Genomic DNA, 15,450 nt, shown 5'->3' with positions numbered 1-15,450 from the left:
GTACCTGGCTGGAATTTTCCAGGTAACTTTACCCATCAGCTCCCCTCTGCTTCTTAGAAAAAATATTTGTTCAACAGATATTTTAAGCATATAGTCAGTACTTGCAAGGCTTTGAGAAAGACACTACTTGTGTCCACCGCATAGGGATCTGGTTTCTCCTTTGTGCATCTGCTAGGCTCTGCACAAAACAATTATGCGGCTTTTTCTCAGTTCAAAGCCCTGGGCTTATTGGCGTAGCACAGCACAGGCACACTGTGGGTGGGGTCTCATGGTGAATCCAGCCTCTGCAGTCGTGTCCAGCTCAGATTCTTTGACTCCAGGTGGAGGCTTAAAAGTGAACTTTTGCATCAAGCCTGTGAAGAAGATGAAGAGCTCCATCGTGGCAAGACTTTCTCCAAGGCAGTTTCTTCGCCCTGCAATGCCAAAACCATGGCTTTGGTGGAGTGGTTGGAGGTGGAGTGATTGGGTAAGTGGTGGCTCAACCGGACACCTCTTCCCTACTACTTGGTAGCAATAATGTGAAGGACAGTGTAGGCCTCAGAAATGCAAAATAGTGTGGCATGATATCCAGCAGCCATCACCGTTGGTCTCCTACAGGCATTTGAACAGGGCTGTTCCACTCTGAGCCTGCAAGGAATTGATCTGGGATACCCCAGAAACCAGCCTTTCCAAGGCAGACAGAAGGCTGAACTCTTGTTTGAAGGTGTTGAGCCTTCTGTAGGTCTCAGTGGTGTCTTTGAACACCAGGGCCCAGTGTGCCTCCCAGTGTGGGATTGGGGGGGGGGGGGGGGGGCGGTTTGCAAGTCATCAAAACCCAGGGAGGGTATTTGTAAACCATTCCCACCACTGATGTCTGTGCTGTTCCCAGCAGAGGCTCAGATCCTGCCACTTGGCTAATATCTTCCTTCTGAGAGGCACTGGGAACTCAGCGTCCCGTGCAGGATCAAACGCTCTGGTTACCTGTGGAGAAGGGCAGGAACGCTTTCTTCTTTATGAAGTTCCCATCAGCATCAAGGAAATGGTTGGGGTTGAACTCATCTGGCATCGCCCATTGCGTTTTATCCAGCAGTACAGAGGTGAGCAGAGGAATCACTGTTGTTCCCTGCAGCACAATCACGCTCTGCTTTAGCATGTGTGGATGTAGCAAACATCTGGCTTTGCCTATTCAGCCACATAACCGTTCCTCCCTTTGGGCTGTGTCTGCAGATGAAATTCTGTGTCTGCAAATGAAATTCTATCTCTGAAGAACTAATTTCTGGGCTTGCACATGACCAAATGACCTTCAGTTAGTGTGGATACCCAGTTCACTGGAATTACTGACTAATATGTGATTAAACAACAATGGCTGTTGTCTGTTCCTGAGTTATAAAGCAGAATAAAGATGTGGGCCAGGCTTCCTTCCTGCCCAGCTGCTCTCTGTGCCTCAAGCAGGCAACGAGACAATGCCGTGGTACTCCAGAGGCAGAAGTGCTCTACAGGGAATGAATGGCAATGGAGAGTGAAGAGAAGAAGGAACAGACTCCAGATTACACGGACTGAGTTATGGGAAACGGGAAGTTCTGTGTGTAACCCTGAAGCCACACCGCCATCAGTCTGGATGTGGAGGGGATGGGGGATTAGTGAACTGGCTCTTCCCCACCAAAAGCCCTGTGCTTCAAGCTCCCCCACTCCTTGTGACGTTTTGCCCTGTGGGTCACTGTGTGCTGCACACCCCTCTGGAGAGCAGCAAGTACCTTGGGGATGAAGTAGCCTTTAAAATGGGTGTCAACAGAGGTGCACCGTGGAACATGTGGCAGGAGGGTGACAAATCTCTGCACCTCATGGATCACTGCATTGGTAAATGGCATGTTTTTCCGGTCCTCAAAGGTAGGCAAGCAGCCAGGGCCAAGAATGCGCCCAATTTCTGTGTGCACCTTTTCTGCAGGGCAAAGGAAAGGCACGAAGTGAGTTTCCTTCAGTGGTAAAGCACCTCCAGATCCCAACTCATGCTGAGTGTTGGTTGGAGTACCCCAGGGCACCAGGTTGCCCAGCCACTAGGCAGAGGGAGAACAACGCCTCGGATCCTTTGATCCTGAATGACAGCATACAGTTCTTGGACAGAGGTGGACAGGTTCCGGGTGCTCAGATTTTGGATGCATGAGAGGCTACAAAGCTTTTACAGGTAAGCACCACTTACGAAGTCACTGCAAAGTACTTCAGTACCCTACATAAGAAAAGCAAAACCATAAAGGTGTCTTACTTTGAATCTCAGGGTACTTCATCATCAGCAGGATGGCCCATTGCAATGTTGTGGATGTTGTCTCAGTGCCAGCCATGAGCAGGTCGAGTGCAGAGGCCAATACATTTGCATCATGAAAAAGCGAATTACTATTATTTTGCTCCTTTAGGGAAATAAAAAGGAAAAAAAAAACCCAACTGCTGTTAGCATGGCAAGTAGGACAGAGACATTACAGTGCGACGCATGTGAATCAGAAGTCCAAGATGCACCACATTGACATACCATTACAGAAATACTTCTGTTTTCAGCAGAAATATTTTCACACATGACATTTTGCCCCCCCAAAATGAACTAACTGGACAAATTAATTGATTCTCCAACATCACATGACATTTATTTGCTCTGGCTGGTGGTTATCTGCTTGACTCAGGACTTTCATCCTGTGGATCCTGAAAAATTGATGAGAGGTGCAGAACAGCGCCTTCCCGAGCCGGGGAGCTGGGGTCTGTCTGGGTGTGTGCCAGACCCTCTAGGAGCTGCAGAAAAGCCCTGGACACCACCCTGGAACATCAACTCTGCTGTCCCTGCTTCATGCTGCTGATGGGAAACACTGCCCGTTCCTGTGCCCAACAGCTGAGGCACTCGCACAAGGTGTCGAGCCCAAGTACCGTCCTGCCCGCCACCCATCTCAAGTACACAGATGCAAACGCTTGGAGAAAAAGGGCAAATACAGGCTCATCCTTCCTTGCTGCCCTCTCACAGGATCAATCCTGTTGGGAAATCCACTGCGTGGGAGCTGGTGATGTGTTTGCATGAATGCAATAGGAATTTCTGCGTCCCTGCAACTGGGAATCTGTTGCCTCTTCCCACGCCCGTGTGGGGGGATGCATCTGCCTGGAGTGCATCGGAAAAACGCCATTACCTCTCCCTCTCTCCAGCAAGGAAGGGACCGTACCCAACACCTGAGGACAAGTTTTAGACATTCACGCTGTACGGTCTACTTAATGATTCCTTGCCTTTCCTTCAGTATGCAGTATTTAATATACTAAAATAGGAGGATGTTTAGCCCAAGCTTACATATTTTCATATAGACCGTAGCAAAGCATGTTCATTAGACAGGAAATACAGAGCATTTCTGCATAACGTGCCACATTAAGAATCATCATATTGTTAAAATACCTCTTGTTTGAATACCAGTGCATCAATGTAGCTTGTCAGGTTGTTTTCATTAATACTTTCTTTGCTTTCCTTGATGTACTTCTTTAAGATCACACATACCTCTTCTACTTTTTTCAGTATCATCTTGTGAGGTTTGAGGAGAAATCCAAGGAATGGATAGAAATTAAATAACTAAAAAGAAAAAAAAAAAGAAAAAAAAATCACTGGAAAAAAAATTAAATTCACCCATTACCTTGTAAAACTCAGGTATCAATGGAGAAATCATTTATGTGAGGAAGTAAATGACATGTGATTGGAGTCTTTCTTTTTTGGTAACTAAAAAATCTTAATGTATAGAAATACCTCCTCTTATTAAAAATTCTCTGCAGAAATGAATGGAGCCTATCAGACTTGTCTAGACAGAGCCTATAAACACAAATTAAAAAAAATACAATTAAGGAAAAGTGATAGTAAACTCACGAAACAATGAAATTACATTTTTAAAGAGGTAATAAAGCAAAAAGACAAAGCATTACACATTACACAAAGAAAACTCCAAATGTTTAGCATGCCAAAATACTTATGTTTTAAAGTTGTTAGATCATCATTTTTAACTTTCACATGAATTATAAATCAATTACACTCAGTTCTCAGCATCGTTAAATTTCACAGCACAATAAACAGTTGCATTTTATGTGCAGGGGGGTTACTTACACCATTTCTCAATGTTATAAATAAACTGGCTGCAGAATAAGATTCACAAATCTCTTTCTCTTACTAACTGCTTATAATTTTTGCTGTTTTCTGCAAAAACAAAACATGCCATAAAGATGAAAAGAAAAGGGATGTTGTACTATTGTAAATTGTAGCTACTGTAAGTAGTTCTCATTCAGGTAATAAATTTGTCAGCATCTTTTTTTTTTTTAACAGCTTTTTGGGTGACTGTTTCAGTATTACCTTAAGTAACTAATACTCTGTTCCTTGTGATGGAGGATTAAGTTTAACAGGAGCCTTTGGCTCAGAGGGGCACCTCTTAGTTGGAATACTCTTTTTATGCAGCTCCATTGAGCAGGTATTGATTTAATGCCATGACAGGAGGTATGAGAGGTCCATACATAATGCCTGCAGCTCTCTACTTGGTACTACTACTCTGTAACTTCACTAGTTTTTCAAACTGTAGCAAAAGATCAAAATCTACTAACCCTCAAATACATGTCCAATTGTCCCTAAGACAAGAGGTTACTTTTGGGGTGTTCACACAACATCCACCAGAAAATAACTGCAATGAGCCTGGGTATTTTTCTTTGTACATGCAGAAATAAAGTAATTATTTCGATAGTTTTATCGCCAGTGTGTTTTTAAAGAAACAAATTCTGGTCATGCCCTCCAAGAGGCACCTGATTCCCTTATCTCTTCCACCTGAGCCTTCTTTGGACCAAAAATACCAGTGAGTAGGAGATGCTGCCATTTTGTGGTTTATCCTGGGTAGTGCTGGACAAATGCCGACAAAAAAAGGAAAAAAAAAAAAAAAAATCAAAAAACCAGGTAAGCAGAGTCCTTCTGAACTGCCTGTCAAAAGTTTTACAAACATTTTTAAGACACACTCCAGGAACATTTTCCTGTGGTTACTGTGAAAAACTGAAGATAGAAGGTTCCTAGATCCCAGTCCTACATTAGGGTTTGTTTCCTCATGGGAGACTGCAGTTTGCCATAAACTGTAAATTTCACAGAATAATGTGACTAAAAATACTAACTTAAGGGGCAGAGTCTGTAGCGCTTCTGTGGGTTTTCACTGATGTTGCTGGACGGCTGCTCGCCCCAAGTTCCACCACACTGGAAGCCTCAGTTATTGCACCTTCTGGCTGTAGAAGAATCAAGCACATCCTTTCTGCTGGCAAGGTCACATCAGCATCTCAGCCCAGCGCTACCACATGATGTTGCACCTCCTTCGCAAGAGAATTTCACAAGGAAGAAAAACCCAAAACAAAGAATCTTGTCCCTGCCCACAGGAGGGGGAGGATGGACTGGATGATCTTAAAGGTCCCTTCCAACCCAAACCATTCCATGATTCTTATATTTCAGTACCCTAAAGATTCTCCAAAACCATTGAATAATAGTAAGTTGGCTTGACCTACCAACTCCTATGAGATACTGGAGCATCTTGGCACAGAGGGTAACTTACATGCAAGAATGGAGAGCCAAGAAGGTGCATAACTTCATCTATGAGTCTTAACAGAGTGATAAACGTTGGGTCTTCATAATCAAACCTTCTCCCAAAGAGAATAGCAAAGGTGATGTTAGTGGGAGCTGTATTCAAAAATCGTAATCTGAAAGGTTCACCTAGAAATGAACAAAATCATAACTGTATTGATCATTTCTGAAGCAACCCAGAGGTCTTCACAGCGGCTTGGAAAGCAGCACAAAACACTCGATGCAATCCCCAGTTCACCTTTGAAGGATTTGATCAACTCAACAAGAAAGTGAAGCTCCTCAAGCATCCTTTCTTCTCCAAGTCGCTTCCCCATGCCGAGATCTCGCATGGTGGCTACGGTGAACCGCCGTGTCGTCTTCCAGAGCTCTTGAGAAGAAAAGAAGACACCTACGGAGGAATTGCATACCCTGTTTGCTGAGGTGATATGGGATTTTCTCAGAAACACCAAAAGAGCACAGCCGGGGAGCGCAAGTATTTTGCAGCCTGGGGGAGCCTGCTTGGGAGAGGACTCGGGGGCTCTGTGGGGGGCTAGTTTGGGAAAGCACTGTGCTAGGCAGGTTCAGGAGGGCAGGGGGCAATATTTTAAACAGCCGGGTGCTGCTCACATGAAAGTTCTGGGTTTGGCTTGTTTGTAGCTTTGTCTCTTTGCAGCCATACACAGCAAAAAGCTCTATGCATGGTGTTTGTCTCAGGCTGACTTGTTTTTCCTTAGAAAAATGACCCAGCTGTTTCAGAGAGCAAGGCTAGGAGCAGATGACACTGCTTCATCCCTGTCATGAACAGGACAAAAAATTTCCCTAAACAACTTGCGTTTTAAAGGATGAAGTGTATATTGTGAAGGTGGACAAGGAGGGGTGGCAGGGAGGCGCATAGGCACCTTTGCTTAGAGCTGGGGAATACCTCTCAGCTGGTTAACCCATCGGCCAAAAAAAGTGCTCAGCCAAGAGGGCAGAGAGGTGTTCGGGTACAATTCAGAAGTCCTTCCTTCCCAGGAGGGCTTCCAGGGCTGAACATAGTCTACATCTTTATACAGCAGTTGGGAAAGTAGCACAGGGTACCCTTCCTCACACTGGGCCTCACTCTTAAAAACAAGACCAAAAACAAAATCCCCACGCACTGTATGCATTATATACATATTAGGTCATCAAATCTTTTCCTTTCAGTCCTGGATTATTCCCTTCATTGTTTTTCAATGTCTAGTCTTGGGCAACGTATGGCTTTTTAGCATGCAATTCAGAAACATGCCAAAAATCTGTTTACAGAAGTAATTGTTTGAGGTACAAACAGCCTGTACTATTGCGCTCTTGCCAGTTCTTGCAGTTTTTATCATGAGTCATGTGTGATCCACGCTTTGTCTGAACTCCCAGTAACTGTAGAAAAGAGATTGCATAAGGACCTCGGCCTTCACGTTGTGAAAAATAATTTCCTTCCCTCTGCACTGCAAAAAAAAAAAACCCTCAAAATGAGACCCAGGTGCCACCAGAAGCAAAGACCTGATAAGGCAAATAGGAAGATCCCCAGAAGTAGTTTTCTTAAGAAAACTAATAACTGCCCCCAAGCCCCACACGATGTAGCCCTCAATGATAAACACGCAGATCAAGACCCTTAAATATTGTTGCAATTGAAACAACACCATTGAGAAACAGCATAGCAAGTGTGTCTTTATCTCTTCAACCTGCCAGTACCGTTTCCATGTTGGATGTGATAGAATATGGGTATAGCCGGTCTGTCCACAAACACATCCGCCGTGTTCAGGAGGGCATCCTTTACTGCCTCATAGCCAGTGAGCACCACCACCTTCTGAAAACCCAAATGGATGGTGAACACGGGGCCATATTTCTCTGAAATCTAGAAGGAGAGGAAAATCAGGAAATGGAAGTCATCAGTGGGAGTGGTACATCCTGCTGGGGTAGCTGAAGAGTTACTCTTCCTCTTCCTTCTGTGGCCAGAAGGGGTGGAGGGACGGCAGACATAAAGCCCTGAGACACTTGAAAGAAAGCAGAATCAAAGCAAATAAACACTAAAATAGCACCCAACAGCTTCCATAAAACTATTGCTTTTCTGAGCTGGTTGCACTCAGGTTGGCCCAGTGGGTTAAAGAAGCAGAACAACACTCTGGACAACAACAGCAGCATAAAATCATCACCGAGGTTGGCCAGGCAGCTATCAAGGAACTGCTGACCAGGCAGGCTGTAATGCTACAGTCCACCACAAGAGGATGGAAGGGCAGAGGTGTCCTTTCTTATTACAAAAAGTTAAATAAAAGCTTTGTTGTAATTAATGCAAGGAGGTATATAATATGATTCACCAAGGATGGATGTATGAAGGTATAAGAAACCATTGCTCTTTCAACTTGCCTTAGAAAACTACCACAATACCACACTCTACTTTCTATTTCTGCTACACCATAGTTTTCAAGCCACCACACAGCAGGACTTCACAGTGAGATGTGAGACACCGGGTAGCAGGAACTCTCTGGAGGGTCACAAACACGGTCCTGCCAGGCCTTACAAGGAATTAAGACTTGACTGAGAGCAATGGAGTTGAAAATGCATAAAGCTGTCGTGAGATCAAGCCTGATGTCCCGTAAAAGGAGACCAGTTCTGGCAATGTAAACCAGAGGAGGCTCCAAAGCTTAGCAACCCCTGCTGCTGTACCAAAGCAAACAGGTAGCCCGGTCAGAGTCTAATCAGTGCTTTAGGATTATAGCCAGATTTGTTGAATTTATGCAAAAAAATAGTTCACAGGATACTGAATTCAATAATCTGTTCAAAATAATGTTTCTGTTGCTGCATAATCTACTGTGCAACTTTCATGGGAAAATCCTTTAGGGATTCTCCTTTTGGCAAGGAATTTCTACTCCGGGTTGTTTGTTTGCTAATATCTTTAAAGTTTTCTGGCAAGTCACCTTGCAGATCCTTACTGCATTTCCACAAGCCCAATATAAAATCTCACCCCACCCATAGCTGTAGCCCAAAGGACCCTCTCGCTGTCCTCTGCCCTTCGCAGTCAGGGCAGAGCAGATGCAGCTTCTCCTACATCTCTTCTTCGGGCTGTGCTATATTAATTCCCATGCTCATGAAAAACTGGCAACACAAATAAGAAATACAAGCTATTTTGGCAACGACAATTAAGCATCTATCTTTCATTTTGGCTATGTGGACACTCAAATATTTTGAAGTATTTCACAATACAATGAAGATGCCAAAATTTAGGTCCATTGGTCTTATCTGATGTGGATACTCATAATTTTCAATGTGTGAGTAGTTCTCATGTAAGCACTACTCATATTTAGCATCACCCTCTGCAGAGTTGGGGTTTAACAATTCCTTTGGTCATCCTGAAACCTTTAAAATATCACAGTTTTGTAAAAATGCATTTGGCACTGAAAATCATCTCAGAACTGTCACCAGAGGCGAATTTTAAATAGCTACATACTGACATTTAAAGAAACAAAGGACATTTGTTCTTACCTTCATTAGTGACTTGTCTTGCCTTCTCATGTCCAACAAATGGAGGTTGCCGATGACTGGAAGAGGAAACGGACCCGGAGGCAAATTTAAAGCTGATTGCTCAAAAACTTTAAAAACATAGAGTGCAGCTGATAAAAGCAATGCACACACCCCACAGATGAAGAGGGCTGTGAGGGCAGCCATGTTTTGGTGGAGCTTGCCTTTCTGGAAAGCCACTGAAATCCCTTTATTAGAATGTCCGCAATATCACATTATATTTACTCAGAGTAAATGATGTCAGGGGTGGTGCTGCACTTTGCACAATCTTTCCCTCCACTCCCAGCTCTCCACAAAAATTGGAATTTATGTCTGCAAAAGGCAAAGTCTAAGCACAACTCACGGAGATGAAGGTTTGCAGGATCCCTGTCGAGTGCAGTGGGGCAGGTTTGCTTCATTTCCAAAGCCCAGCTCACATTCTTCTGCCTGCAATAATTTCCCAGGACCTGGGAGTCCCGTATCTGCTTTACTATTAGGCATCAGTCATGAAATTCCTCTTAAGATTTCCTCTTCATCCATCTCTTCCGTCCTCTTCATCTAACCTCTTCTCTGAACACAGCCAGCTCTTTACTTTCTGCTTTCTAGCTCTTTACCTTATAAATGCCAAACCCAAAATAGTCCTTCAGGGTAGACAAGCATTGCTCATCCTGTAGTACAGTGAAGGAGAAGCAGGTCCTGCAGGCGAAGAGGCTCCAGGCCATGAGTGATGCTGGGTGGACAGCTGGTGGACAGCATCTTCCCTCCTCTTCCACCTTCTTGTGTCCTTGCAGTGAAGCATTTTCTGCCAGTGAAGGGAAAGAGAACTGGGCGATCTTCACATGCAAAAAAATCAGGACTTGTTTGATACCTTGGCAGATTCAGGGCTCTGTTGCTTATCTCTGAGCTCTTCCTATTTATTGACGCTTTGAACCTGGGTGTATAACCTATACTGACCTATACAGTGTGCAGACGGAAAGCTACTCCTCTTTACGTCAGGGTAGCCCTATAGCCTGGCTTGAATGATTCACCAGCCCAGTGTAAAACACCTGATGAGGCACTTTTACAGTTCTTGCTCTTCCTTACTGTGGGCTACATTATAGAAAGCTCAATAAAATGCAGAGTTACTGACCTCCTCTCATTTTTTCCCCGTCAGAGGGCAGTGAAAAACTAATTAACTGCTGCAAACTCCAAAGATATAATTCAGTGTTATGCCTCTCTCTGTCCTGAGTGGGTCTTTTAGTGAGGGACATAAGACATTTAACTCTTCCTGCTCCCCATCCAGTGTTAACTGGTACCACTTTCACTCTATACACAGCAAAGGGATACAAAAATCATGTCTTAGAGAGCTGGATTACTGAATCAATATGAATGTGGAAGGCTCTGTAAAAGATCTGCTGTTCCCATTAGTTTCTGGCAGCACCTAATAGTGAGATCTGTCAGAGATGTTAGTGGAAACACACATATCACTTTTGTAAAAACAGCCTGATCTCACGAACAATGCAATAGTCCTGTAGGTAGGAAAAAAGCATTTGACGCCCTATTTTTGAGACGGTTTAGATCACAAGGATTTTATACTGCTCCATACTGTGATACGAGACGGTATGAGCCTTGAGGATGCTTTGGGACTGTTACGAGGTGCAGCAAGGTTCACACTTCCCCTGGACACAACACACGTTCAAACCTGGACTCTCCCATCCACCTCAGGCAGGCCACAGACTGACTGGAGAGGATGTGATCTCAGCTCATACCCAGTCCTGGCTCAAGCCATGCGCAGCCTGGGAACCATCCATCCATCCCAAACCCACTGCTGTTACAAACAACAGCATCTGTGGTAAGAGCAGGAGACTGGGAGTCTGGATATGAGCATTTGCGCCCTTGCTTGGACAATGACTTGTCTATGTGGCTTTGAGGAGTGCAACACAGGGCTCTGCCCCGGGACGGCTCCGGTGTGCGTGGCAGGGCTGGGCTGTGAATGCAGCCATTGTGCGCGGAGCCCCGCTCCCCTGGGGCTGACCCAGCTCCTACCCTTTCGCTATGGCCATTTCTGGGAGGTCTCCTGGGCTCTGTGCGGAAAGGAGGTAAGCAGGACACAGCGTAGGAACGGCATCTCCTCATACGGGAAGAGGTACCAAAAGCAAGAAGCACAGAGATGTCACTCGGACACTAAAAAAGTCTTTATGATTCCCAAAGAGAAGGGAGCAAGGAAGCAAACAGCCTTCCTCTCCACGCACACCCAGCCCTCTGCCCTCAGCCTGCCCTGCGGGAGGAAAGGTCACTCGTCACCTGCTGGGTGAAGCAACCTGTGAAAGAGGCAAAGCTGGGCAAAGATAACAGCATCTCAGATGGCCTGCAAAAACATTTTCACCTAAGAGATTTCAGTTAAAAATTCAAATGAAAATTAATCTTTATCTAGGAGTAAATGATCCCTCTGAAAAAAAAAACCAAAACCTCCCCAGTCAGGGCAGGGTCATGTCACAAGTCACAGGAGAAATTACAGAAAGGAAAGCCCTTATACAGAGTGCCCCGGGACCAAACCACCCACGGATTTGTAGTTGGGAAAGAAAGTCATTCCTTGGGCTGTGTATAATTATTCGGAGGTCGAGCCCTTCCAAATCAGCCACTCCTGGACAAAGAGGACTAGGGAGCAGAAACCGAGGTCTCCTTCCCTGCATCTGCCCTTGGAGCCAGCAATAGGCAGGTGGGGCTAAAATTGAGGCTGTGATAATCACCTCTTCTGGATGTATCCTACTGTAACTTTGCATAGCAGGGGGCCTCGGGAACAGCACGCTGCTGTGGGATCAGGAGAGAGCCTTCAAAACCTTGCACTGTGGTATTCGGGACTACATTTATCAGGTGGATAAATCTGTCCCCTAAAGCATCATCTGGCAGTTTTGAGAAGTTTCATGTTATTCACCAGCACATACAGCAGTGGCACACAGAGCGCGTTGCGATGTGCTCTCCAACCCTGCAGCAAAGTCCCTGTCACACACAACCTCTCCCGTAGGTGGGCAGCACTAACGAATTAATGTCCATTCTGGGCACCTCGTGGTAGGGAAGAATTTAATTTCTGCTTTAGAGAAAAAGGTCTCAGTCCCAAGCCTGGTTGCCCATTTCTTTGAATCTAGAATATTTTTCAAGGTGAGTACAACAAAATAACCTCACAGCAGAGGTGAATGCTCCGTCCCCTCCCCTAGCACACTTGGCAGCTCCCGTCTCAAGCTGCTTTACCTGACGAGTGCTGGTCCAAGACATTCAGTCTCTCTGGGGGCCAGCCTGGCAGAAACTCTGCTCTCAAACCTTCTACTCTTTTCTGAGGCTTTGGGGTTTGCTCTTCATCATCACACTGGGCTCCTCTTTCCCCAGCACCACTGGCAAACCCAGCTGCAGCACATTTTAAAGTAGGACTTGCTGTGCTTTTTAAATTCTCCTTCCCTGGCATTCTTATTCCATCTGTCCAGACTCTGATCCTTGAAACTTCAATTCCAGGTTCTAGCTGGTGCTTAATTATGCACAAACATGACATGTTTAAGATAAATACTTTTTCACTCCTTTTTTCCTGCATGAAGATTTCAACTTCTCCTCCCTTTTCTCTGCTCCCTGATGGTGCCTATGGGCAGCCCCGCTCTGCCTGTAGAGCATTTATCTGCACAGAAAGCTCTGCGCATCTGAGCCTGTGCCTGGGTGGCAAAACCACATTGTCATCCCCAGCACTGTAGGAACAGCCACCTCTGCTGCCCACATCGCCCCGTACCAGCCTGGGACACATCCTCACGCGACCGCTGCCCTTCTTGGCATCAACAGAGCCTGAGAGCAGCAGTTCTTCCAAAGCAAACACTGAATCGTGGGCAGGCAAAGCTTCCCACCTCCACAGTCCTGCATTGCTACACACCAAACAGAAGCCAATCTTGCCTAGATAACAAGGTCATGTCTCCAGGCTGTGTTTTTCAGGTTGCAACCTTGAAAACACCCATTCCATCTCTCCGTGAGTGGACTTTTCCTCCCTACCCCCATCTCCACGCAGCCCACCTCAAGCAAGCACAAGAGTGCCTGGGGGTCCATGCCCTGGGAAGCTGGTGGGATCAGCGGGAGGCTGCAGGACCCACGTGGAGGGCAGATCAGCGGGAAGGAGCCAGCAGCCCTCCGGCGTGGGTGGCCTCGGCAGCACTTTCTCTGCTCTGCGGCTGCAGCTTGCAGGCGGACACAGGAAAAAACTAAGCCCTTCTCCATTTATTTTTCTTGCAAGCTGTGTTTTAAATGTTACCCTGAACGGCCCTTTGAAGCAGCACGAGCTGCCTCAGACCTTTCTCTTCAGCTAATTAACATGTGCCGACAGCCGTGACAGCCTGGCGCAGCGAAGCCGGGGCAGCCCCGAGCAAGCTCTGCCCAAACCCCACCACCGAAATCCCTCCGCGCCTTGCACAGCCAGATGCTGTTGACCCTGAAACCAACAAGGGCCTTTAAGTCATTAATCCATGCACAAGTGTTGTCTTCCAGGTTGGACCTGCCTATCATGAACCGGTGCCTCGTAACAGCTTGGGGGCACGAGCTTTTGATGAGCGTGGAGAGGTTTGGGGTTTTCTGCTCAGAACTTCAGGCCAGGCGTTTGTCAGAGGAAGGTTAAATGGTGCTAAGTGGGATATAAGCTTCTACAGACCTGTGTAGATTTCTTTTAAAAAGCCCCATTGTATTTCTCCGTTCTGGGGCCCACCACTCGTTTCAGGGATGCTAGCTGTTCTCCGGCGGCAGCACTTTACCCTTCACTTGAATGTGAAGTGCACTCCAGTTAAAGAAATGCCATTAACCCTGGTTTATAGAAGGAAAATCCAGATGGAAAATGGAAAAGATTAGTTCAAAGGCCACATGAGACAGTGATAGAAACATGAGCAGAATCAGTGTCATCGCTAACAGGCATACCAAAAAGGGCGACACAGTAAACGTGCCCCTAGCAGACAATAAAGTAACTCAATCTATCACAATTTGGATATTTTATCACCCATGGAGCACTTGAAACATGACTTGCAGTTGTGAAATCCAGCCTATGGTTTTAAACCTGTAGTCTCAGCAGCGGCAAACCTGAGAAACAAGCCCATCTCCATTTGAGAGCCCTTTGAAACGAACCCAGACCTCCCCTGGAAGCATTTTAGAGATGTGCAAATTGTAGGGTTTGGAAGTGCTAGTCTGTCACTGCTCTGCATCACCAGCCAAAGGGGCACCACGCTCCTTTTGAGGTTACAGATTAATATTTAACCGAATCAGTAATTTCAAGTTAAAATGTAGCAGTATTATCTGACCAGGTTAATGGCATGGATGGTTATCAACCCGCAGTAAGCGAATGAGGCACTTGCCCATTTTAAAGAAGGATTACAGCGCTAGCCAGCTTCATTCCCCTCTCACTAACAATTCTTCAGGAACCAGGCAAAAAATCCTTAGAGGTTTGCTCCATAAACCATCAGCCAGTAAAAGCCTAATTAGGTAAAAGACATACGCTCTTGAACCAGTAAAAAATTCAACACTGGTGGCTACGATGTTATTAACCTCACAAAATGCGGATGTATTTCAGAAGCTGCTGGCTGAGCACTGAAAATTGCATCACGTTCAGTCTTCATCAGGGAAACTGTTGCTCTCCTAAGTCAGCAAAGAAGGGAAAAAGGCAACAGTTTTGCTAGTGAAAACTGTTTTTTTCTAGCTATCATAGCAATTATGAGCATTAAGATGACACAAAAGATCTTTTCTGAACAGGCTTTTCCCAGCTATTAAAATAGTCTTAGTGCTCCAAAGCCTTAGTGACAGAAGAGACGATGAGAAGCAAAGCCAGAAGTAGTCAGTACACTTTAATGCATTGCAATTCTATAGTTACGATAATGTAAATCTAGTTGTTGGAATAAAATCTTCTAAGTCACTGTGAAGTATTTGCAAATATTCTCCGTTTTGTAAAGAAGAGACCACTTTAATCTCAAATAAAAAGTTGCAAGAATTTCCTAGGTCTTTATCTCAGCTCTTGGCTGACCCAACGACCAAAGCTGAGCACGTCTGTGCAAGTTAGCCAGGCTATTACCCCAGACCTGTGAACCACGAGGTCCCACTCTCACATCACCACCATGTCCCTGGTCACCCTGACCCTCTGGGCAGGTGAGCAACCTGCAGGAAGCACCACTTGGTCCCAGAACTCGTTAGATCAAGGAGCTTCCTAACTCCAGAGAACTGGGGATGTCCTCAGCTTGCCACCATCATTTACATTTCACCTCATCTCACTTTGGGCTTCTGCTGCATGGAAAGGGATTCAGAAGGAGCTGAGCTCTGGCGTGAGATGTCCTAGGGAAGACGCATCTACTTCATCGAGGCCAACTCTTGTCCCTCTGATCTCAGCTGAGTTT

General features: G+C 45.6%; 1 protein-coding gene across 1 annotated transcript; it reads right to left on the bottom strand.

The window, feature by feature from the left end:
• Positions 1-225: 225 nt before the first annotated feature.
• Positions 226-9,244, bottom strand: LOC104344888 (cytochrome P450 2W1). The gene is made up of 9 exons (XM_009949151.2): positions 9,062-9,244; positions 7,274-7,436; positions 5,826-5,975; positions 5,559-5,716; positions 3,398-3,568; positions 2,240-2,381; positions 1,734-1,918; positions 961-1,102; positions 226-413 (listed from the first exon to the last, which is right to left on the bottom strand). Exons 1-9 carry the CDS (start codon positions 9,242-9,244, stop codon positions 226-228), a joined length of 1,482 nt encoding a protein of 493 aa, XP_009947453.2.
• Between the last annotated feature and the right edge of the window lie 6,206 nt (positions 9,245-15,450).

This window comes from Leptosomus discolor, chromosome 14 (assembly GCF_034619465.1).
Source record: "Leptosomus discolor isolate bLepDis1 chromosome 14, bLepDis1.hap2, whole genome shotgun sequence".
Classification (NCBI taxonomy): domain Eukaryota; kingdom Metazoa; phylum Chordata; class Aves; order Leptosomiformes; family Leptosomidae; genus Leptosomus; species Leptosomus discolor.
The sequence above is the reverse complement of the archived record's forward strand: the minus strand, read 5'-3'. Positions and strand labels throughout refer to the sequence as shown.

Coding starts and splice junctions, on each gene's coding strand:
- LOC104344888 (XM_009949151.2), bottom strand. CDS start 9,244: ATGGCTGCCCTCACAGCCCTCTTCATCTGTGGGGTGTGTGCATTGCTT. Junction 2,382..3,397: donor CACTGGTATTCAAACAAGAG/GTATTTTAACAA, acceptor ATTTCCCTAAAG/GAGCAAAATAATAGTAATTC. Junction 414..960: donor GTTCCTGCCCTTCTCCACAG/GTAACCAGAGCG, acceptor TTGGCATTGCAG/GGCGAAGAAACTGCCTTGGA.